The following is a 26,454-nucleotide window of genomic DNA, read 5'->3' as shown; positions in this document are numbered from 1 at the left end:
TCCAATGAAAAGAGGTGTGTCTCATTTGTCCGGTGTTGTAATACAAATCAGTATTAATTTGGATCACATGACACGGAAGCTATTGACATAGCAGCATCTGTGGTGTGTGCACAAAACACTTATCTTGTGTACATGTTTGATAGTTGGAAAAGTTTTGTTGTGCATTCAGTAACAAGGAGATGTATTGTCTATCCATGACAAGTGTTATAGTATGTAAATTACTATAGTTACTACCATTTTCAACCAAATGAGGCGATGGCAACCTTTAAATCCACCATTAATAGCTGCATTCTGTCACTTTCAATTTTAATCACATTCAAGTGGATTATACAAGATGGCAGTTAGATGAGAAAACATAGCAGACACAGGTACAAACCCATTATAGTTTTATTTGACATACAGGTGCTTTTGGTTCCTAGTCAAGGAGGTTTATTGAGAGCACAGATTCAATTTACACAAAAAGAAAAAAAAAGTGGTAGGTTAGATTTATCAGTTATCTGGATAAAACTATCTTTTTTTCCAAGACATACAGAACACGTGTTAATGGTTTTCAGTTTTTGACCGTACTCCACTGACAAACTACTCAGTCTCCTTTGACTCACAGCATGCAGGTTCGCCTACACCAGTCATTTGTAGTGATTATGAAGTTGTCACAAGGTGGCAAGAGCAAACTCAGTTTTATTTTTTCTTTACAAATTTTGCACCAAATAAAATAAAGTAGAGAGATCTAAAGAACAGGAACAACAATAATAAACACTTGTTCTACATAATGTTGCAAAATCTACATTCAAAAACCAAGACGCGCAATGTTGTACCAGGGCCCCATTAAATAACCATATCAACAAGCACATAGTGTAACGTTTTTGTATCTCTGTCCGTCTGCCTGCTGGTCCTCCATACAGTCACAGACATTTCTTACTTTGTTCTTCAGAACCAACAGCAGTCTCAGCAGTGCCTCTTGCATTTTTCAATAGAGACTCTCTCTCAGTGGTGGCAGTGAAGAAGTAGAGGCTACAGGGTAGATAAAAAGACTTTTTAAAGTCCATAGTGGCCCAAGCCTTTTGGCTGAATGTGCCCCATCCCGCTTGTGCATAAACAGTATATTAAAATCATACAGGTAGCAGCAACACCCCTGCAGAGAGGGGTTGAGGGGGGCGAACAGTTGGTGAGGATGGGGAAGTTCTGGAGGAGGAAGAATGGGAGGATAACAGGTGGAGGGTGGGAAGGCGTTAGACTTTGTCTGTCCAGAGCACTACTGTACAAGGCCATCTTGAGGGGAGACTGGGTCTATGTCTTGGCCTCTGCGATGCCTGTGCTCTGTTTTGTTCCTGTTATCAGAGTCTTCCCGTTCACCTGCGTTTCTCTCCCTCTCTCGCTCCCTTTCTCTCTTCCTCTCCCGTCTCCCCTCTTGGTTCCCCTTGTCTTTGCGGTTCCTCCGTTTGCCATTAATCCATCGTCCTCCTGGGGGTTGAGAAAATTAAATAATAAAGAAGAGTGAAGTAGAGAAGAGGATACTAATACTGAAAGGTATGAAAAGGAGGCTCAAAAACATTTGTGTTATTTTCTCATTTTTTCCAAACTTTCATAATGGTGGTAATCAATATTTGAAAAAAGGAAAACATTTCATTTTGGAGCTCATGATGCAATACTATAGCTGCAGAAAAATGTCGACGATATCAGTCCATATGTTAAAAATTAACAACTGATATGTAGGTACATGTTTGTCAGTCGTACATAAGAATGGTTCATTTCCTAATGAATATTGTTCATTTACTCAAGGAATTTCTGCTAAGGGGCCTCAAACAAAACTGTTTCATACTTTCTCCATGCAGTAATCTTCTTTACTTTTCCTAAAGCTTAAAATATTAAAGCTCTATTCTTTTAGCTCAACCTGGCCCAGTTTGTATGGCCAGCTACTGGATAATCTGTGATTTACAGGACTCACGGCTCAACTTTTGTCATTAAAAAAATAAATAAATAAATACATAAATAAATAAACCATCTACATCATTTAACATAGCCAGACTTGAGGGAGAGTGAACACACTACAGACAAAAGGTGCTGTTCCCCTCAAAGATACAACACTGGTTATTGCAGTGCTCCTCATTTACCACTAGATGTCAGTCTTTAATCAGAGACAGCATCTCCACTGTTCTCCTATCAGCTGTTGCTGTCCTCTCCCTATGATGAGCAGACCTTTGTCCAAAATAGAAAGCCTTTAAATAAACCCTCAATTTATCTGTTCTTGCAACACCATCTCATAAACAAAACCAAGAGTTTTGGTATGCTGAAGGTTTATCTCTGCTGGAGCTACAGTTATTAATGATAATAACAAGATCCACCCCCAGGGAGGTTGGAGACAGGACCTGCAAGTGAACGCAGAAGCCCTTTCCTGTTGTTGTACTGCGCTGTTCATGTGTGAGTGGAACGGAGCAGCACGGCCTGCTTGGCTGGATGGCTGGCTAGTTGGGGGATTGTGAAACTGCTGAAGTAGGCAGTAGGCACAGACACAGGGAGAGAGAGAGAAAGAGAGATAAAGCGAAAGAGAGAGAGAGATCTCTCTCTGTCTCCCTCCTGTCCGCTTCGGGTTTGCCCCCCTACGCTCATCCTCTCCCTCTCTGTCTGTTCATTAATCAAGCTACAGTCCTCTTGTTGGACCAGGGAAAGTGGCTCACTTCTCGGCCTGCCTCCAGCACAAGTCAGATCAAAACACCCTGTGCTAAACTAAGGTCTACCTGCCCACTGTGTTTAGTCTTTATCTTGAAATAAAAGGACAAGAGGATATAAGATGGAGTACTTCCATTTGTGCACAAACATAGCAATGTTTACAAAGTTTGATTGAAAGAAAGTTAATTAAAAAATAATCAAAATCAAAGAAAGTGAAGATAGTTTGGTGCCTAGATGGATAGATAGATGGTGGATGGATGTACGGAGTTATCTGGTGCACTGACTCATTCAGGGTCTGCCCCCTGTCCTCTATAAACACAGGAAGTCCCCTTCACTCTCATTGTTTTCTCTCTCCTGACACTATAACTATTTACAAGTTCAGTGGATTAGTCATACTGTAGCCCCCGTGCTTTTGTAGAGCCACAGAAGAAACCTAATCCATGCCATTGTTGAGATGATTAGGAGAGTGTTTATCAAACTGACCTGCGTTTGGTTAGTTGGAACAGTTCCTGATGGGCTTTTTATAAACTGTGTGTTGACAAGTGTGTAATGGACCCCAAATGAGACACCTTTGGAGGTTTTGTAATGTTTTCAATGGACATTTAGCACATTCCCCAAAGCCAAGTTTTAAAGAATAATTGCTATAATCCTGTCTTCCTAACCTGCTGCCAGTCTCCCAATGGTTCTTTTCCTCTCTCTCTCCCTGTCTGTGTGTGTGTGTGTGTGTGTGTGTGTGTGTGTGTGTGTGTGTGTGTGTGTGTGTGTGTGTGTGTGTGTGTGTGTGTGTGTGTGTGTGTGTGTGTGTGTGTGTGTGATTATGTGAGTGATGACAGGTGTGCTGGAGTCAGAGCAGAGCCACCAGCTGCACCTCATCACCATTATCAAGCTCTGTACAAATACCCAGCTCTGCCACTGCCACCCTGCTGTATTGTTGCCTCTGCTTCAGTCAGTGTTACTATGCTTCATATACTTGGCGGTCCAGTTGGCGTCAGTCATCCAGGTCATGAATGACTGACTGAAAGTCTCCACAGACATTTTACCAACACTTTTGAGATGAACACCCTCAAAATGCTAAAATGAGATGCCAACAACACATACTTCAACCAAGTCCACTTAGTCTCTATCATATCCCTGCCTCCTTGCCATTGAGTGTCTGCACTTGGGTTCACTTGCTCTGTCCCATGTAACAAGATGTCATTTAAGAGTTTAAGCAGTTCAATCACTGGCAGTGATTGAGTAGTTGACTTAGGTAGCACATTAAAATGTCCCAGTAATGTTACAAGTTGGAACTTTCTCCAAACATACTGTAGTTTATTTGGATGTAAACATTCAATAAAAGCGTCCATTTTTTTCTTGGTTAAAAGTGGAACCACTCTGAAGAGAACAGTTCGGCCAAGACTTGTGTAATATGCTGTTAAACTGCAAGAGCACTTTACATAAATACACTAAATACATTTTTCCCCCTACAAATTAAGAGTTCCAGCTGGCTATGTAACGATGAGGGTTTTGGGAAATCCTGTGTCTACAACTGAAATATATCTAAACATGAAGATACTAAGATAGCTCAGGAGTTGTAATTCTTGATGCAGTTAATTTTGAATAGACACATGATATAAACTATTACTTCATATTGTGTTACTTATCCTCATATCCAGTACTGGAATTATTTTGTATGTGTGCATTTCAGTGCATTATATTTGGACATGTGCAGCATATGTTAGTTATTCAAATAAGGTCCGTGTGAAGTGTGAATGCTGTCTTTCAAGGGAAATTATTAGGATATTAAATGGATGTTTTATGTGCTTCCAATTGGAACAAGTAATTGGGAACAAAGAGATGTTTGTCATTCAGGGATTTTCCCTAAGAGTCAAACATCTCTTAGTTTGATATGTTCAAAGTTTATTCATTCTTTTCTTGACAAGAGTTACATGAGAAGATCAATACCACTCTGCTTACTGTTAAATGTTCAGCACTGGACTAAGCAGGTGATAAGCTTAGCTTAGCATTAAGACTGAAAGAGGGCTAACAGCTAGCATGGTTCGGTCCAGAGTTTAAACAAACACCTACCAACACACAGTTACATGCCTTAACTATTTTCTAATAATCCTATAAATAGTTGTAGAATGTCATTCCCTGTAAAAGTTGATTTGGATAACAACGTAGCCTATGTCAAATGACAAAATGTATGTAAGATAGATAGTAAGTGTATTTCCCAAAATGTCTAATTATTCCATTAATGTAGTTCATTAAAGGTATTCACTGCTACAACTGTGAAGCAACTGATACATTTATTAAACTCCAAGCCCTCGAGCACTTTCTGTTTTGTTGTCTGGCACTAGCTCATAAAAGTACAAAAACATAACCCAAAGACAATAATAATGCTGTAATATAGGACAGCGCCTGTAAATCTCTGAGGTCTCTCTTTAACCTGTCACTCATGTTATATGATGTCCATCTGTTTGCATGCTCCATGTCAGATTTTGTCATTAATGACTGGATACACCGTTTTGTCTGACCAACGTAGTACAAATATTAATGTGCATGTCAAAATGGCAAATCTGGATCCAATCAAAGCCTCGTCCGACACTATTACTCATGTTCTGAATACAATTAGTGCCAGATTCAGTATGTGTCATTACAAGTTAAGAAACTTGCCATAATCCATTGTTAATGAGAGGGAATGTATGCAGGAAAGTGTTGTCCTTTTTATCCTTTACTGGATAGGACACTGTGTGTGTATATATGTATATATGTGTGTATATGTATATGTATAAATACACACACACACACACACACACACACACACACACACACACACACACACACACACACACACACACACACACACACACACACATATGTATATATGTGTTTGTATATGTATATGTGTACATGTGTATATATATATATATATATACATACCTACACATATGTGTGTGTGTGTGTGTGTGTGTGTGTGTGTGTGTGTGTGCGTGTGTGTGTGTGTGTGTGTGTGTGTGTGTATCTATGTATATATGTGTGTTGGTGTGTTGGTGTGTAAGAGCAAGGTGACAGTTGGAAAAGACGGAGATCAACTGAGAGAGCAAAGGGGCACTGATGGTAAGGGAAGATGTGTTTATGTGCATTTGCACATGTGTGTGCGGTTGGAGGAACACTGTGTGTTTTATGGTGGCACATCCTCCGTGGCAGGCGTTCTGTCGTCCGGGGAGCTTTTGGCGGGAGCCAGGCTGGGATTAAAGGCTATGGGCTGTCCTACAAGTGGAATGCCTGCCGTATGGCGGCCAGGATGTCATGAGGGGGGTTCTGGGTGTGTGTGCGTGTTTGTGTGTGTGAATCCCCCTCTACTAACTGGTTGGGGCTGGGTGGTTTAACTGTATGTATGTCTCTCTGTGGTGTGTGTGTGTGTGTGTGTGTGTGTGTGTGTGTGTGTGGTGGGAGTTGAAGGGGGCTAGGGTTTGCAGAGGGCACACAGTCTATCCGGCTTCAGAGATAGAGGGGTGAACAGCAGGTCGATCGAAGGGCAAATTAGCCAGCATTAACTTGAGAGATGGCGGCGGATGAAGATGTGTGTGTAAACATTCATAATCTCTTACTGTGGATAACGGAGGAACAGAGCCAAGTATCTCTGACTCCAAGCCTAAATATGTTTGCATGTTTCTTGCAGTTTTACAACTTTTCTGACGTGACATCTATAATTTAAAACATTGTTTAGGGACTAATCACTTCCAACTGGAAATTTTGATTTTGCAACCAGCTTCTTTAAAGGGATATTTTGATATTTTTTTAAAATACACTAATTTGCTTTCTTGCTGAGAGTTAGATGAGAAGATTTATAGTACTCCTTTTAAAAGTGGTATCAATCTTCTCATCCAACTCTAAGCAGGAATACAAATAACTGTACTTCCAAATATATAAAACAATTATTTTAAGAAAGAATGACCATGAATCTGTTCAGACAGGCAAATCAACATTTTGAGGACATAATGTGAATAATAACCATATTCAGTCTGCAAAGCACTGCGCAAGATTACTCTTTAGTTTGTTAAAATGCAAAAAAGAAGGTGTGATGCATTTAATTTAATTGAATTTCTAATTAGATGGATGTTGCTCTTAAATATCTTTAGCAAGTCATATGTAAAGACAAGGTAGAAAGTGAGTGGTCACTAAAGGGCTTAAAAACAAGTGAGAGAGAGCAAGTCAGTGAAATAGGCAAAAAGAGAAGGAGGAGAAATGCAAAAATGATCTCAGAATTTTGGAGGAGTTTTGGGTAAAGATGAGGGATGTATAAAAAAGAAGAAGAGGAAGAAGTACAACATACAATAGAAATAAGAAAATAGAAAATGTATAAAGTCAACAGAGGGAGCACTAAAGTGAAAGGGGATGAAATTAGCAAAGAGCTGGAAGACTCTGGAGGAGTGTGTGGAGGAGTAAAACGATGTAGCAAGGAGCAGGAAAGGAAGAGGAGAGGGGAAAGGAGAAGGCAAAGGGAGAAAGTGCAAAAAAGGAGGAGAGGAAGAGGAGGAGGAGGAGGAGGATGTATCAGTGTCTGAGGGCTGCTGGAGGATTACCGGGGGCTCTCTGAGGTCGGACCACTGACCCCCTAGCGTGTGCAGAACGTAAACAGCGAGGAGAGGACGCGCCGAAGCAGATAATTAGCTCTCATTCACTGTGGATGCTGTTGGAGCAGGAGCAACTGGGTAATCACACGAGGGGTCAAAGTCGATGAACGGGGTCTGTAGTGTGTAGGACTATGCACATCTTTCTTTCTTTCTTTCTTTCTCATCCCATCTCTCCGCCCCCCCTTTCCAGGCTCACACTAGATCAACAGAGCCGTCGACCACACTAAAGTCTCGGCCCCGACTCGACTGACTGGGAGCGCCAACAGGGAGCTTATATGGGGGTCTATGTTTTCTTTAGTGTGGTAGGGTGTGTGTGTGTGTGTGTGCGGGTATGAGGATAGGGGAATGGATCAGTAGAGAGATACAGATAGAAAGTGAGAGAGAGAGGGATAGGCAGGGTGAGAGAGGGCACATTTCACAGTCTGCCTTACAAATCACGTCAACCCAGTTGACTCTCTTCACAAATTACCACCAAGAGCAACGGCTGTGTAGTTATTTTAGTGAGACGAAGTTGGTATGTGTGTGTATTTACGTGCTCGTGTTAAGTGTGCCAAAGTGAACGTGCAAGTGTGATTTGCGCATTTGTCTGACTTGTTTGAAATGGAGAGGGTGTATTTGTATCTGAATTTGTGTGTGTGTGTGTGTGTGTGTATTGGCAGCTGTGGGGATAAACCAATACTGATCCCCTGGTCGCCGCGTGCCTCCCAGGGGGAGGATGTTGATGTTGGGCTGGCTGTTTCTGCTCCAGAGTCAACTGCTTTTCTGCTGCATCACACACACACACACACACGCACGCACGCACGCACGCACAGAAACACACACATACACACACATACACACACAGTGTTTGTTCTGTAAGTGTGAGGCCCCAGGGGGCTGGATCTCAGCCTCCTACCCTGTCTGCGATCTGTCATTTAACACTACAGAGCCCAGGCTCAAAAACAACCAGCCGTAGCCGCCAACCACCTCAGTAACCGCACACACACAGTACACACATAACACAAAGTGATCGTAAATATGCCACAGCATCAGGGTTTATAAAGAGACAGCCCGTCTGAAAGCAGTTTTCACTCTATTCATTAGAAATGATCACGCTATTCCTTGTTTACTAGGAGCAGAGAAAGCGGTTTTACTGTTTAAAAATCCAAAGAGGTCTCGTGGGAAAACACACAACATACCCATTGCAACATCGCCAATGTGTGTTCCCCCCACTGTCCTCACTCTAACCACAACGACAATCCTCTGAGTAAACAGTCGTAGTCCTGAGCGGAAGAACGACTAGCTCTGATTGTACAAGCTGAAGCAGCAAGGTCTGGAATTCATAGAGAGTAGAAATCATGCCATGTGTCACAAATACAATGTTGGCAGTGAGCGTGATGGGTCAGTAGCAACAGCAATAGACAATGTTTAGTATCAAGTTTTTAAATTTGGCTCTTTTTGACATTTTTTTTGACATAGCTGGAACACAAAAACACTGCAACTCTACTGCAGTGTCTTCCTTCTCCCCCTTTTCTTCACATCCTTCTAATCATCTCCATTGTTTTATTTACCTTGACATTTTTTCCTCTTGGCCTGGCACTCTCTAATCTCTGAGATCTCAGGGCAGGGTGTGCCAAAGGCTGATGGGTACTGGATGACCTGCCGTGTGCGGTTCTCTTGGCCCCGACAGATTCTACCAGACCGAGAGCAGGGGCTCCACTCGCTCCACTCACCCACCTCGCAGTGCACTGACAAGGAAAAATAGAGAAAGTTAGAGTGGGAATCATCAGTGTTTAGCCACTCAAAGTTTGGAATTGGGTTACTCTCTTTTCTTTGTTTAAATTCAAGCTCATTTGCCAATTCTGGACACCAAAAAATGGTATGGCCCCCAACCAACAGAACAAGCTTTCAGACCTCAGCATTACAACTTTGGCAGTTATTTTATGTGACACATCCACACACACACTGGACTGACCTTGTGGTGTGCACTCCATGAGTTTGTCATTGGGCTCATAGTCCTCTGGACAGACATGGTGGCACCTCCCGATGAGGTGGTACAGGCCCGGCCGGCACCGTGTACATGTCTCAACGTTCACACATGACTCACACCCTGCAGGACACCCTACAAAGACAAAAGCAAGGTATAGCCAAATTTAACATGTAAACATGTTTTATGTACCAGTTATGCTTCTATTGCTAGTTATAATTATTTTGTAAATTCTGCATGGGTAATGTTAGAAAAACAACATGCACTTACTGGGTACGCACTCCCTCTGTGTGTCACTGCGGACCAGCCCTTCGGGGCAGCTCTCCTGGCACTTGCCCAGGTGAAGGTAGAATCCTGCTCGGCAGCGCGTGCAGAAGTTCTTGTTGAAGCAGGAGTCGCACTCCGACCTGCACTCTGACAGAGAAACACAGACCCACCACCAGCGTTTATTTAAACCGTACAAGTTATCGTGTGTGTCCTGCGTGTTAAATATACAGGGTGTCAGTGTGTGTGTGTTCATGTGTGCATGTCTCACTGGTGATTCAGTCAGGGATATAGAGTACTGCAGGCAGATTGATGTCTTACTGGTGGCTTGTGATATATGATTTTAAGTAATACAGCACCTAATTTCGTTTAATGTCACCAAAAGGAAACATACATAACAGGCTAACTGCTAGCCTGTTTCTCAGCTTATACTGTATGCACATGATGCCATATGTCACAAGCAGGTCTTGAGCTGTGTGTAGAGAAATTACACTCTTGTGCTTATGTTTGTCACATGTAAGTAAAATAAACTGTTAAGAAGCCAAACACAACTCAAGACAAGTTTAAGACACTTTTCTCTGTGGTTTGTTTTGAGTGAAGATTATACTGATCATTCAGTGTGAAATGTATATATTTTGATTATCCATTAATTGTAATTAGTTAGTCCGGTAACTAACACCTCACCTGGAGACTATTTATAATAGTAACATGCAATGACTTACTTGTGCAGGTGTTTCTTTCTGGAGAGCGAGTGCCATAAAAGCCTGGAGGACAGGATGTCATGCACACCCCGATCTGCTTCATCCCAATCCTCTCCAAATGCATGAAGAAGCGCGGTTTGCAGGACAGGCAGCCATTGTAGTCAGAGCAGGTCAGACAGCCACCCTGCTGGCACCCTGAGCTCACACCAGAGATCTCTGTTGACAGGAGCAGGGGGAAGCTTATGAATTTCACATATGGTATAATAGGAAAACTAAAACATTGAGACCTAGGCAACATTTTCAAACGTTATAAGCTAAATAAGGCGAATTAATCCTAATGGATAACTTCCAAATATGTTATAGGTTTTGGAGATATCACAACATCTGATACAAGCTTCCCTCTTACTGAAAGCTCATAGCAGGAATTCCCCTTCCTGTTGGTGCCAGTGATGAACCCACTAACCTTCTTGCAGGCTTTATGTACAACTGTATAGCATGTAGCACTTATACATTAAGCTAGAAAATATATTGTGTTCTCATATTTTCTCAGCCAGCCAAATGTGCCCCAGAAGACCTATTTTAGCTCCTTGACGAGACACCTGTGCTAAAATAAACTTACCATTAGGTCTTTATATCTGTTACATCACCCTTTTCTTGCTCTTTTTCAATCTAGCATCTGTATTATCTATTTCTGTGTCCAAAAATGTCATCTTTCTTCCTAAAAAGACCAGTGGACAGAGAATAATATACCATTTGCCTACATGTGCTAAAACATCTTTCTATTCTCAATAATATGAACACCCACAACCAATAATCCATACTCAATTCAAAAGTTGTAGCAAAGACTTTTCTTTCTACAATACCAATACAAGTATTTTAGTTATGGCACATAACTGTATCATAATTTCAGGAGACTAATAACAAGGTAAGGTAAGGCACATACAACCAGGCATACTGTAGATTTATGCTGCACACCTTAGTTTCAGTTAGCAAGATAACAAGATGTAGATTTCAAGTCAAGACTGTTAAAATGGAATAACTTCATGAAGAATGTGGGCCAAGAGCAGGAAACAATATCATGAATTGCAATTATTTTACACGTGTAAGTGGCATAATACAGACTCATAGGACAAATCACCCAGTGCCAGTGACAGCAATTTATATCATGTTTACAACCATGTTTATGGGCGTAAGTACTGCAGTGTTTAGTTTATGTTTGTGTAGTTCACAATAAGGGTTTTCATCCCCCCACTCTTCCCAGATTTGTGGGATGATTCACCAGACTTTGTCTTCTGATGATGAAAGCCTGGGTTGTAGGTTTGAATCATTTTAATTTTATGTTGACAGACAAAGACATTTTTTATGCCTCCAAAGTCACAGCAAGCATATTTCAACACGATAGCGTGTGTTCATGATTAACGTCCTATAGTTGTACACAGCGCTATTGGCATATTGTAGATGAACTGTATCAAACGATTAAAAACTTGGGACTGAAGGACTCAAATAACTAATTGTAATAAAAAATAAGGAATAAATTCAGTGAGGTTTTATGCTGTCAGCTTTTTGCAAAAGCTTCAATATAAGCCTTAGTGGACAAAAACAGCAACAAAGAGAGCTTGTGGGGTTGGATGTGTATGTGTTCCACAAACTGCCAGAGAGAATGTTCTTTGCTCCTTGTTTCAATGTTACGGTAACATAATCACTGTCTTTATGAGGAACTAGGTTTAACTCGTAATACTGCACTTCATTTAAGTCGGTAAAGTTTCTGGTACAGGTCTATTATTATATTAATACTTAACATGCACCAGGAGTGACACCTATGGCACAAACAACATGCAGCCACAAGAAAAGTGTTGCAGTTTCACTCATTGTAGTCAAATAAATGGCAGCCAATTTTCCTCTTCGGCCTTGCATGGCATTTCATGCCACTGGCTTACATTGGCCCTTGTTCTTTTTTAAATTTTTTCTTGTTCAGGGTTTAGCTGCCAGTTTACAATAGATCATTAATACTTTGTTTGAAATATCTTGACAATCTTTACAACTGCTGTCCGCTTGCCCACATGTGTTCCTGCTAAGCTGCCCTGATTCACAGAAGTCTTAAGGCGCAGGAATTCTGCTTTGCCCTTGCACTGACAAAACCTCAGTTGGACAGTGGTATCTTGCATAACATACCAACAAAGTCACATATGAATAAACACATTCACAAGCTTTCACACACACAGATGGTTCATAGCAAAAACCAGAACTGTGTAACAAAATAGAAAAAACATGGAAAAGAACAGACATTTTATCCACTCTGTTAATTGTCTAGCTCTATAGGATTGAATGGAATAGGCAACACACTTGATTTCCCCACCTTAACAATACACATTTCCAGCCTTAAATCAAGAGGTAAATCCATCGTCAAACACTGATTTGCTTTTATTAACTATATATAATATGTATGCTTTTCCCACTGTTAGCAACCAAAACCTTTTTTTTTTTGGATGCATCATCACAGACAGGAAGCTCAGAGCTCGGGTTCAGTCTCTGCATGGTAATTTTGGCCAATGACTGAATGGTCAACGACCTCCAACTCACTCTTACCCCCTTCTTTCCCTCTGAAGTCTGTACTCATTCACCCCTTCACCAACTAATCCCTCCACCCTCTCTGATATCTCTGGAAGTGTCAGATATCTGCATCCTTGAAGGAAGTTTGCTTTCTTAGAAGCACTTGTCAATTAATGGGTACTGACTCAGTCTGGCAGGCAGAAGATTACTCCTTACTGTAGGCCGTGACCTAAACCTTCTACTTCCTTGGTGAGGTGCTGCCATCTCATTACATCATGTTTCAGTATGTGGATAGGCTGTTGGGATAAACTGATTTGTCTTTTTCAGCCACAAAAAAGAAAACCCAAACACATTTTCAGTGATTAATATAAACCAAAATAAGTTAAGATAGACATTCTGTTTTCTGTCCCATAAATTACACACTAAAGTTTCAGTGTACACCCCCACACCCCCCTCTCTCACACTGCGTTGAGAGGCCCTTTAACATTGTTTAAGAATAAATAAACATTTAAAAGGGAGAATTTGTGTGTTTTGATGTAGCACAGGGTAAAGCAGACACTAAAATATCTATATCCTACATTTGTACATCACAAGCACATATTTAAGTGTCAATACTACATTATTAACATATTACCTACTTTTTCTTTTGTTTTATTTTCATTAGGACTGATGTCTACATTAATTTCCAGTTTGCTGCAATTCATAAGCTCCAAATGGGCAGTTTAACCCTGCTGAACAGCACAACAATCCCCAACACCCCTTCAAAACTACATAATATACACAACAATACTGCAACTCTCTGTCTTAAAAGCATATATTATTTTCCAAAATTCCAGTTTGATGGTCATTAAATAGGTTTTAGAGGGAAAATGACAACTTAAGTCCTCTTTCTGATCCAGATTGTAGAGCTCGTAAATGAAATGTAAAGACAAAGAGACACACGCAGAGAGAAGTCTCAGCCACAGGTGGCAAGCATAAAAACATCACTCCGAAGGTCTATTATTGTACAGTAGATCACAGACAGTTTTCGGCCACGCTGGCAAATGATACATGGAATATTCCAGTTATCACTGCTTCTCTCTAACAGACTTAGTCACAAAGCACATCTGGAGACCCTCAGCGATAAAGAGTGTGGAGGAAGAATAGAAAAATACACTTTATTGATACTTATTTCATAGTGTCATGGAAAAAGGCCGGCCATAGCTCAACAGATTAGACATAATGTTGGACCCCATGGAGATATGGGAGATGAAATACCACCAGACTTGAGTGTTTTCAGTGTTGAACCTGGTGTTTTGATGGAGTGTACTGTCAGTTTTGCATTAACTCAGATTCTTAACAATAATAAGAACAAGATGTGAAATGATTTCAGTGGTGATAGCCTACTTGAGTTAAATGTGTCTAGTCATAACGTTCAAACCCACTCTGTGTGAAGAGGGTAGAGGAAAGTTTTCTTATTAATTACAAAATGTTACAGTATATGTAAATAAACTGAAAATAGAACCTTCATCGCCAAATATGGGAACTAAAGCTGTGACTATCCTTTTGAACACGGTATTCAGCCCTCATAACCGGGCACCAGACCAGGCTGAAGTGCGGTCTGCTGCTCTGACCGCTAGAGAGCGACGGGAACCAGGAGACTGAGCGCAAAGCGTGACCACCGCAGGCTTCAGGTGACAGACAGCACAATTAAAGAGATCAATTAAGGATGAAAGGAAATCCGATAAAAGCGGGCTGATAATGGTGTAGTTACTGAAGGTATCAAGGTTGTGCCATCCAATCAAAGAACTAGAGGAGCATGAGCTGGAATTGTCAGAATTGATTGAATTTGAGAATAACTGCATTATGTAACATTAATAAAACAAATATAATTACAGGTTGTTTATTAACCTGTTTATCCATAATTCAGGGCAATAGTGTGGCATTTGTGGATAATATGCTAATAATATTTATTATCTTTAGTATTCCTTTTAAGGAATTAGGGCAATGCCTCTTCTAATTTGCCACAAGTGAGTTGAGTTTAAATCTTGTCATCTTAAATGATGGAGAGATCCAAAAGCAGCAAATATGTGGACATATCTCGACAGACTCAAAAGAACATTGACGCACAGGATTCCCTACTGCGAGTCTGTGTAGTTTGGTGACCTACATGTCTACCAATGCACTGACCACATAACGCGCCTGTCACCAGCTACTAACTGTAAATTTAGAGTCAACTGTATATGAGATATTGCTTTTGTTGGAATGATACAGGATACACCTCTTGTCTGGACACTTCAGTGACTTAACACCTCTCTGACTATATGTATATATAAATATATGCAGTGTTGGGGAGTCGAGAACTATTTGTAATTAAACTGGTAACAATTTGCAGTAGTTTGCTGGTAGTTCAACTACATTCATAATTGAAGTAGTGAAATTACTTTTTTTTCCCTTTTTTGTGCCATTTTTGTGTAGTTAACTACTGAAACTACAGTTCTGGGCCATAGAAGGAAAGGAATGATTATTATTATTTTTTAATTTTTTTATTTCACCATTATTTCTCTAATTGAACCCCCTTTGACCAGCCCCGCCCCCTTTTACTTTCGCTGTAAAGGCAGCCAACGCCACACTTGACCTTTGTGTATTCATGCAATAAACTCAACTTAATGCAGTTATTACTTTCATGTCACTTTTTTGTATAATATTTTGTTAATTTGAAAACATTTTACCAAGTAATTTAAAGTGTTTTTTTCTAAGTAGCTTTACTAATTACATTTCTCCTCAAGGCTTTGTTGTAGTTTAACCTCTTCCAGTGTTAAGTAATGTGTTGCTTGCAAAGCGCTTTCAAAGTAGCTCCCCAACACTAAATATATGCTAATTAAAAAACTAAACTAAACAAACAAGCAAACCCACAAACACACGCACACACATAAAGAGCTTTCTGAGTGTTAGTGTGTGCGTGTGTGTGGATGTGAGTGTGTGAGTGTGTGTGCACACCAAACACCGGGCAGCACGCTTCACTTCACTTTACTCACGTTTATGTTGCCGGTGCCTGGAGCTGCTGTGCTGCTGACAACCAGTGTAATCCATGCAGTGCAAGATGATCAAAACAAAGGAGATCAGTTGTAATTGCATAGTAGCCCAGAGATGAGACTCGTAAAGCCAATGTCAATGTTCACCAAAACACTTATTGGATAAGATTCCGTTTTCTTCCCCCAGTCGGAGGCAGAGGGTGATAATTCCTAGACACAGCAGGACCCCCAGCTATGTGGTGATATGTGATGGTGGTAGTGTACAGTGGCCCAATGATGCCTGGGCCGCTTAGACTGTAACATCCTGCAAAGGATCTTCATATGTGCCAAGAAAGCCAGACTGAGTCAGGGATCCGTTATCCGTGCTGTGATAAAGAGCATTCCCCCCCAAAAAACGAACACAAACACATAAAAAAAGGTCGATTTTCATCCGTTACGCGCAGGAGGAAAACAAAATCAATCATTAGTGTAGGTCAAAATAATGAATAGAATTACTATAATTTATAGTTAGCATGGCTCTCAAAAAGTTTGAGATGTTATATCCATGTGTAGAACTCCAGATTGACCTGTCTTTCCCTCTCTCCGTCTTTCTCAATGGAGATGCGCTCTGCGTCCCGGTGTGTGTGGATACTCTATAGTGCCAGGCACGATGATGGTCTCGGCTTCATTCAGCATCAGCTGAAGCACAAAAAAAGTAAAAGCCAACAGAGGACCAACACCGGTAACCACAAAATCAATCTGTAAATTGAGTGTTTCGTAGTTCTTTGGGCTGTCAAACACACATCTCCTCTCACTCGCTGTCGGCGGCAGGCAACTGAACCAAACTAAATCTCCGCAGTTTCAACGCTTTTCTGCTTTGCGTGCAGGACCCATTCACTCCTCTCCTGCCGGCCCGCTGATGACTTCAGCCTTCTGCTGTCTCTCTGTCTCTCTCTCTCTCTCCCCCTATGAGCTCCAAAGTTTATTTAGAGGGCAAGCCCCCCGCGTCAGAGAGAGGGAGAGAGAGAGAGAGAGAGAGAGAGAGAGAGAGAGAGAGAGAGAGAGAGAGAGAGGGAGGGGGGGGGGGGGGGAGTGGACATAGGCCTACTGAAGTTTTTTCAACGAGGGTTTAGAGATGTGAACTGTAGCCTCTCTATGAATCCTGTCCCACATTGTGCTTTCGTGTGATGTTTTAAAGGCACATCGTTAAAATGGACTGTATGTCGAAATTGATGTGACAGAAATGAATGGACACACCTGTGAGGCATCACTTATTTTCAATATTTTTCAATGTTACATTATTCTATAGTGTTAATTGTTTAAAAACTAATTTCTGAAGAACAAATAAGTGTAATAAAAATCTTAATATAAATCATAATTTAAAGCCCTTAAAATTTTATAATATACACATTGTGGGCAAAATTCAAGTAGCCATTAATGGTGATTGAGAAAAAGAAGAGCTCCATGACAGCAGGTGTTCATCCAGATGTGATTTTGTCTCCTCAGATCACTTCTCCTTCAAAAATGTCCCACAACTGTGTTTGTATGAAGAGGGGGGGGGACAGGTTACTTTTTATAGTCAGCCCTTCTTCTGACTGAAAGATGCATATCATTCTGACTTTACTTGTGACTTTATTATACTGTAGTAGGGTATTATTCTTCCATGATATTTTTGTACACACAATTTGTTTAGAAAATTACTTGAGTAAAACATATTTATTCAATGTGATTCAATGTGAATCCATTGTCTGTTTCCTAAAATTGAAGTCTGCAGTGTGTTTTATATTTACTTTCTATGATGACATTTGAAGTTTATCTGCTGAAATGTACCAAAATCCTGAAAAATAATAGTTTCATGGACCCAATAGTTTAAAATGAAGACAATAAGAGAGACAGAAGACGGTCATCATCATTTTCTATTTCCAGGAAATCATTTGAATTTTTGAATTATTTTTGTACTTTACGTGAACTGCATTTCAGTGGATGTGACAGTTTGGCGTGGAGAGAGAAAAAGCCCATGCAGCATGGAGCAGCAACTCAGCAGCATCTCTTATCATCTCCTCTAGAGGGAGTTAGCTCCATAAAAGCTTGAGGCAAATTTTCATGACAGACAACCATGGGTGTCAGTAAGTTATGGACAATTATAGCACTTTACTTTTTGACGTTAAGTCCCAATGTGGTGCTGTTTTTACTGCTATGTTGTGGTCTATAAAACATAAACATATTTTAATAAACACAAAAGAGATGCATTGAGGATGTTTTTCCCTTGAAAGTATTTAATCAAATTGAGCAACCATTAATACATACATCACCAGTCATTACTACATTTGTCATGACTGAGTCAACAATTGTAGGTTTAGTAATTTTGGTTATAAATATTCTCAAAAACAGAGATTATTGCCATAATTCTTAAGGAACTGCAGCCTCTGGAGATTTGAGCAGAGCAGTGTAGAGGGGGCCTGAAGCCTCATTTGTCTAACTAGTGTGTTGATGTTTAGGGGGAACAGTATGCATGGGCCCACTGCATCTCCTCACTGTGGCTTCTGGTTTTCCATCAGTCACTAGGCTGAGGAAAGCAATGCAAACATAGCATGAGCTCTTTCTTTATGGGAATACTTCCCTGTTTGCCCTGCGCTAACTCAGGAACAGGACAGTGAGACATAACAGAGATTGATACATTGTTTTAAACCCTTTCACCTCCACTGAGGGCAGGCTGCAAACGTCACCCTCAAAGTTGCGTGTATGTGACTAAGTAATATCTGAACAAAAGCACTGAAATCCCTCTATTAGAGTGAAATTTAATAGCACAAATTAATAAGCTGTGACAGAAAATAGAAAAATCATTAAACATTATTAAAATGCTGTTATGAAAAATTATGAAATCTTGCAGTTCTGCTCCCCTCTCCCTCTCCTCAGTCCCAGCAGTCTGGTGTAAGTGATGTAGAATAATGCTGTTCTTTGTGTCCCATTCTGAACTAGCCCCACCATCCCCTAGGGGTAGGAACATGTGTGTGTTTGGGCGTGTGTGTTGAGCGTGTGTGTGTATGTGGCACTGGGGTGTGGAAGGTTAAGGTCACTTGGTCAGTCCCTGTGACCGTCCAGTGAGAGAATCAGTCGACACCTGTAAATGAAGTCAGGCAGGTGCATAAACCCTCCCAACCAAGGGTGGATGCACATTACACGTTTTTTTTCTAATACCACATTTAGTCCTATTTTAGCTGTAATCTAATTCACAGCTTTGATCCACAGCGGTATGATAGTGTATTCAATCATCCTTGCTGACACAACGTGTGGAACAAATCAAAGTTAACAAAAACACAGAGTTTGTTTTTTTGTTTTTTGGGGGGAATTTTTACATTTATTTGATGAACTAGTAGAGAAATTACAGGACATCAAGGAGACAGAGAGATGCAATAGTGATCCACAGCTCAACTCAAACTGATGTGGTACATTTCTGCCTCATGAAAACTTGTAGTGTAGAATTCAGTTTTTACTTCATTAGTCGATGTAGTCCATAGTTTTTCAACTTTCTTATATTCTTTTAAATGACTGGCTTGTTTTACATGTTTACCACAAAAACTAAATGATTCTAACCTGCAACTACAGGCTAAGCATCTAAGTTACCAAAAATGCCACTAAACTGGGCTAATGTGTATAAAATGATTATAGAATGCATATAAAATGTAAAACCTTTTTCTTTTCTAGTAATGATGCAGCCATAAAAGACTTTAAGACTTATTTTCTTTCTCATTACGAGCATGACACGGCTTTAATAAAGCACTGGAACAAGCAGATATACAGAATATGTGTGAGATTTCTAAACAGTGTGAACTTTTTTTCCTCTTCACTTTATAGCCACTATGAGGAAATTTAAGGACCGCAACCCCATTCAAGAGGCTGAAATTCAAAGTCTATCAGAAGCTAATTATAATTTGCCAGCTTAGGCTAGATGTCAATTTTATAATATTTATATGACATTGCACAAATCCATTTACTTCGACCTTCTCGAGAAAATCAACCCTTAATCCTTGGCCGATCAGAGAAACAAATACACACCATGCCATGAAGCTCATGCTAATGATGCTCATGATCTCCAACCTGCTCATTCCCCAACCTATGACTCATAAAATTCCCAGATGACAGTGACAATGTTGATCCACTGTCCTGTCATCAGCTTATGAATTAGTCCGGGCTCAATGTAGACAGCAATTGATAGCATGTGCCTCAGTGGAGTCTGTGAAAACATAGTGGCTCAGTCTGCAGCCTTACCAACAGGTTTTTCTGACGTTGTATCTATTAAAGCTGCAAATATCCTGGTGGCAATCCTACGCATTCTCTCAGCATGAAGCAAGCACAGAGCCAGATACACAGGGCAGCAGAGGGTGTGCAATGTTATGAAAATAGACGTGCATGAGGACACACACACCCACATAAATATAGGCTCTAAAAATTCTAAAAAATAATTATTGATTCTTGAAATTCCATAACACACAGACTGGGAGGATTTGATTAATATAGACAAGGATAAGACAGGTGCATGTTGTGTGGGACGGAAGATGGTGCAACCTTATCTTAAATGTGTGTGTGTGGCTGCGTTTGTGTGTGTCTGCTGGCATGATCGAGGGGATAATTTCATAGTAAGAGGGATTGAGATGGTAGTCAAGGACAGATAATCACTCTGAGCAAGAGCTGTCAGCTGTACATACAGAGGGAAAGCAGGTCAGAGTTTTGTATAGAGAAGGTCAAAAGACAAGGGTACTGTGTGTGTGTGTGTGTGTGTGTGTGTGCGCGCGTGCGTGTGCGCGCCGTGCGTGCGTGTGTGTGTTTGTGTGTGTGTGTGTGTGTGTGTGGTGAAGGGCAGCAGTAACCACTGACTCCCCATCTTGACCTGTATTCCCCTCTGAAATGTTGAGAGGTAGATGAGAAAGATAGACTCTTAGACGTGAGAGTAGGATTGATTCTCTCTTCAAACTTTTGGTAAGAAAGCAAATAAGCATATTTCCAAAAATGTCAAACTATTTCTTTGAACTCATGTAATCTGAAATGGTTCACTGCCTGGACTTGTTAGTTTTTGCAAATGCAAGTGCATCAGGATGTTCTCATGCATGTAAGTACAGCATTCCCTGGATGTGAATGAGTTTGTTTATATGTTATGAATGTGTATATGTATGTGTAAGTATGGAAACGTCTATGCATGCTTGATGTGGACCTGAATGTACTGAAGTATATCTGTGTCTTTTATCGTGGAAGTGACCCCAGGAGGAATCCCCTCAGCAGGCCTGACTAATTTGGCCATGAGCGTGGCATTAACTACACATTCCTTCCGAAGCAGCGTCTCCACTTCCCTCTCCCCCTTGACAGCAACACTTTAAATAAACTGCGAACAGAACTGTTAAGAAAGGCCACCGCTTTCTGTGTCTCACCCTCAGTACGACCTCTTTTGATGTATTTCCGCTTCTTTTTAGGCTCTTTTTGAAAAAAATAATAATAACAAAACCAAAAAAATAACAAAACCCCCAAAAAAAACCAAAACGTGAATGCCCAGTGAATTGTCAAAGTGACTAGTGTGACAGGAGGTGGGGAAGTAAGGAAAGTCCTAAGTTCATTTGAAGAGCAGGTGGGGGTGAGTGTGTGTGTGTGTGTGTGTATGTTCTTTATACTCGAAAAATTAGAGGAAAAGTCAGTGAGCAAAGCCAGCCACCTCTTGACAAGAGTGAGAAAGTTTATATATTCTCTTCCCTCTCTCACTACCCCAGTGTTGGGTTTCTTATGAAGTCGTGGAGAGACAATGACAGCGTACTGGGGATCAAACACTTCTACCCAGGAAATTTTAATCATTGGAGCACCACCAGCTTTTTTTCCCATCAGTTGTTGCCAGGCAACAGGTGAGGCATACCCCAGGTATTCTCTATGTGTGTGTGTGTGTGTGTGTGTGTGTGGTATTTCTGGTGGGGGAATAGTAGGCGGCGCAGATCAGGGTGTGTATAGAAGAACCTTGGGGTTATTTTATTAATCTGCATGGGGAGTCTTTTCTTTTCCTCCCCGATAAAACCCTTTCTGCTCTTTCTTTATAACAGGCGGCCTGTCTGCCCTCGACTTTTGTCCTGTGATCATTCAGCTCTGCAGGGACCCGTGTCAGGTATCCCCCCTCAAAGAGAGCCTGTGTGCAAGTAGGTGGTGGATATGTGTGAGAGATACAGACCCCTGTAATCAGTACGGAAACATTGCGAAGCAGCATCTCTCAGAAAAATCTAGTTTTTCATGCAAATACTGTAAATATTTTGTGTTGACTTTTAACAGAACACATGGTCCAGCAACAGCCATAGAGCAACTTCAAGATTGCTCTCTATAGAAAGTTGAAAGGAGGCAGATGGCCTGAGCTTTATTTTTCTAGTGAACAATTTCCTCTCAATCTAAGGGGTTCTAATGGAAAGACCCTGAATTAAAACATATGTGAAAGTACAATTTACCCCTTCGTTTCTCACCCAGGCAGAACAACCTCAGCGAACCGCACTGAAAAGAGAATTTGTCTTTTTATGAAGAAAATTAATACAGACATTTTTCCATCCAGTAAAAAAAAATTAGACCCATTCCCTCTTCCAGCAAAGCTCAGTGTTGGCCACATCTGCTCTGCTGGAGTTACCAGTGGCTAATGTTAGGCTGTTGATTTCAGAGGTTGTTGCAACAGTGCGGTTTTGACAGTCAACAAATGGCTTCTTAGATGTTCTAAACATCAAGTCACTGGAGTGATGCCTCTCTGCCCTGGAACTACATGATATAATGCTGGAGCACTTCCATTGTGATTCATCTAATAGTTGTAGATATATTTTACTCAAAACCACAAACGTCAACATCATGGTGGCGCTAGAGGAGATAATCAGGCAATCGCTAAAGTCATTAGGATTCATAGTCTGGGAACCACAAATGTCTGCACAAAATTTTATGGCAAGACATCCATTTATTATTGAGACATCACAGTCTCAACCAAAGGGGTGGGCCACCTGGCTGACATTGTCATGTTTTATTGATGTTTAGGATGTGGAATAAATCAACAGATTTCCGTTACTGCCATTATACCCCATAAGTGGACCATCTTATGGGAAACTACATAAAAGATCTGCAAAGATCAGAAAAACAAATACAAGCATGCCATGATGTTTATTTAAAAAAAAAGAAGAGATACATCAATTATCTGTCACAGCTCTGATTATGTTTAATTTTGGTCACACAGTGTTATGGTAACCAACAAAAGAGAAGGAATCTCTCCTCCCAGTGGCCGGAGGCTCTAGAAATTAACAAGTGTTGATTATTCTCACACAAGCAATCCATTTCATGTTTGAAAACCAGTCATATAAAAATACCCTGGACCCATAAAACAGCGGGATTCAAGGGCTGGTGTTTTTATAATTTAAGCCAAAGCTCATTCCTGCTAATGACCAGAGTGGGAGTGTTTAGCAGGGACTTTACATGTGTGCTGCATACAGGGTCAATCCAACTGATGTGATCTGCAGCGACTACAAAAATGATGATTAAGTAAGACTAAAAAAAAAATGAAAATTAACAACTACAAATGGGTTAAGATAAAGCACAAAGGCACACAGTCCACTAAAATCCCAATCATTGAGCCAAATCTCTGAGTGCAGTGTAGGTCTGATTGCAATTTTGTGTTTAATTTGGTTTGTTCTGACTTGCTGTTCACACATTTTGGTACTGGAGATGTGACAGAGGGGTGGAGGGTAGTTCTTTAAGACTCAGATACCCTGGATTAGAATAAGGTTCCTAATAGAATTAAACAGACTACAAACCCAGTTACATTTAAGGCAAAACTGAAACACTGGCTTTTAGATAACGTGCGATAAAATAACGTGTGTAAGTAAAACTTATATTTTACTGCGATACAAATGTTTTATCATATATTTTGTCATGTGCTGTTTTGTTAGCTGAAAATATTATATCTGAAAATGGAGAAACAGTAGAAACACCAATATTTGTAATATGGTACATATAAACCAGAACAAATACGGTATGCTTAGATAAAGCTCTGGTGAATTTAATTATGTTTAAAGTTATAATATCTGTGTTTTTTTGGAGACGAAATCTCTTTATTCCTCTGAATGTGATCCGTGAGTGTGTGAAATATAATGTCTAGCCACAGAGAAATCAGAGTGTAGCCGGACAGCACACGTGTTCGACGTATGTGAAGCACATGAGGCCAGTAAAAAATGACTGATCCTACATCTGACCAAAAGAGAGGGGCGGCTGACTACAGTGGCTGTTTATAGCCAGTGATAATGGCCTCCATATAAAAGCAACAGTAGGCTAATTATGCAGGTGACTTTGTGACATTGAGCTGTTATTTGGTAAAACAAGGTGTGTGATGCAAAGTTCAGCTAAGAGCAAGTTGAGACAAAAAACTTTTGTTTGTTTTTTACATGAATGCATCAGACCAAAAAAGAGATTGTTATAATTTTTAATGACACAGTCAGTGTTGGCATGACTTTAGAATGATTGTGTGATAGGGTTAAGGCAACTAAAACCACTTTTTAATGTAAGGTAAACATTGTGGCCTTGGTTAAATATTGGATATTGTCATCTTGTTGCACAATTTTGCATCTCCAAATATATGATGCCAACTACATAATCCTATTCCATAGCCTTTGTGGTGGACAATGGAAATGTATCATGTTTTGTGAGTAAAGCATGGTGGACTGGAAATAATTGTACAATGTGTTTTAAGTTTGCTGGACCTCAGAAAAACACATCATTCCAAATGAGAGCTGACTATCTTGTCTTCTACTAGTAAACATCTGTCATTTGAGCTCCTTTAAAAGTCATTACTACTAATATTGGGATCATTGACATATTAAAGAGAGAACATTTGGGGTAATATTATGAATGACCTGGCACAGTAAGTCATTCTGTAAAAATGTGCTAATCTTAACCAGTTGTACTCAGTCCACATGCAAGAACATCTTCACCATCGTGAAAATAGACTCATCTCTATGGGCTTCAATTATTTTCATTTCAGTAATTACACGACAGAAGACAGAGCAGAATCACGCTATGGGGATACCATTGCAGTCAGGTCGACATGGTATTGAGACTGGCTTGCATTTTGGAAGGCTTTTTAATGAAAACATGAGATAAATATCCTCTCAACGGTAGATAATGACCTCACTGATTGCTGTTACAATCATCAGTGGGGGTTCCTTTGAATGTGCGTAGACCAGTGTCTTAAACTTTGGCTCAGAACCTAAAATGCTTTCTCATAGTCCCCACGTGACATGAGCACATGTATTTTAACAAGCCTAAGAGCCAGGATGTGGCTGAATTTACTTTGATTGGACTCTGAAAAAAGTACTTATGAAACCTTGGCATGCACAATTTTTTCAATCAGTGGACCTTAGTGGAATTATGGACCCTGTCCTCAGAAGAACTCTCAAGCAGGCCAAAGGGCAAATGTCTGGACATATGCAGACATCCGACGTGGGATTGGATGTTGGGAAGGGCTAATGCAGCACAGATTTGGGGGCGCTGAGGGACCGTGCTTGAATGCGAGTGATATGGGCAGATTTGTTGTACTTGGATGATTTGTTTGGCAATAGACGTTCCCATCCTTGATCATGACTGAAATGAGCTGGCTCAGATTGTTCACACCAGGACATATCACTTACCTTACATTCAGTTCAATGTGTGTGTATTTTATTCTGTGTAAACACACATTTTGTAGCTTACTTTGAGAAAAGTAACTGATTAGTGATGAGAGTGATGAGTCATGGGAGTTTCAGGCACAAGAGCCCTCATGGACACACACGCACACGCACACACACACACACACACACACACACACACACACACACACACACACACACACACACACACACACACACACACACACACACACACACACACACACACACACAGGGTATGGTGGATATCATCCATTTCCATAATAGATGACTCAGTATCATTTCAGCGTGGAATTTACTGGAATTTTCTAATCACCAACAGGTGGCAAACAAACCGAGAAATGTTTTCCTGTGTAATTGTAAGTGTGTGACCTTCTGAACCAAATATGGGATGTGGTTTAGGAAACACAGACACAGATATGGCCAAACTTCACAAGGTATCACAAATATTTTACAAGGCACACATATATGATATTAAATGTCATATGTGGTACAGTATATTTAAGTATGGTGTATACTCATTCTCAAAACACACAATACAATGGACGGACAGTTAACCCTGTGCTTGTTTCATAAGCTCATAAGATCAGGCAGTGGTTTACAGCAGCCCCCTCAGTCTCAGAGGGATTACAGTCACTGTAGTTTAACCCAAACAAAACTTCTGGTACGCTTGTTCAGATGAGTCATTGCTTTGCTTTTCTACGGCCTTCTCCATATGCCATTTACATCACTCTAAGCCCTCCCTAGAACTTCTCAAAAAAGAATAGAAGTGAATTGTATTTTGCAGTGTAACAATCTATCATTAAAAAAAAACTAATTGCTGAACAAATAGCTGCCAGAAGCTGTGGCTGAATTAGTGGATTCATGTGTTTGTTATAAGGTGTTAAATCAAAGTTATTAGGTTATAATGATTTTTTTTACAAGATGAGACTTGTGGCTCAATTCCCCACTGCTGTCGTGTTGTGTATGTTTGGTTCTGGGAGATAAAAAAACATTTTCTCCATC

General features: G+C 40.4%; 1 protein-coding gene across 2 annotated transcripts; it reads right to left on the bottom strand.

Annotated features, from left to right (window-relative positions):
* Nucleotides 1-16,204, bottom strand: rspo3 (R-spondin 3). Of its 2 annotated transcripts, XM_062422538.1 has the most exons (6): nt 15,785-16,204; nt 10,239-10,433; nt 9,523-9,666; nt 9,241-9,387; nt 8,837-9,013; nt 1-1,461 (listed from the first exon to the last, which is right to left on the bottom strand). In XM_062422538.1, the coding sequence occupies exons 1-6, from the start codon at nt 15,882-15,884 to the stop codon at nt 1,253-1,255; spliced, it is 972 nt and encodes a 323-aa protein (XP_062278522.1). In that variant the 5' UTR covers nt 15,885-16,204; the 3' UTR covers nt 1-1,252. The 2 variants fall into 2 exon arrangements, with proteins under 2 accessions (XP_062278522.1, XP_062278523.1); XM_062422539.1 differs by lacking the exon at nt 8,837-9,013.
* Nucleotides 16,205-26,454: the final 10,250 nt, after the last annotated feature.

The sequence above is a fragment of the Scomber scombrus genome, chromosome 7, assembly GCF_963691925.1.
Source record: "Scomber scombrus chromosome 7, fScoSco1.1, whole genome shotgun sequence".
In the NCBI taxonomy this organism is placed as follows: Eukaryota; Metazoa; Chordata; class Actinopteri; order Scombriformes; family Scombridae; genus Scomber; species Scomber scombrus.
Note: the sequence above shows the minus strand (reverse complement) of the source record. Positions and strands in the feature narration are given on the sequence as shown.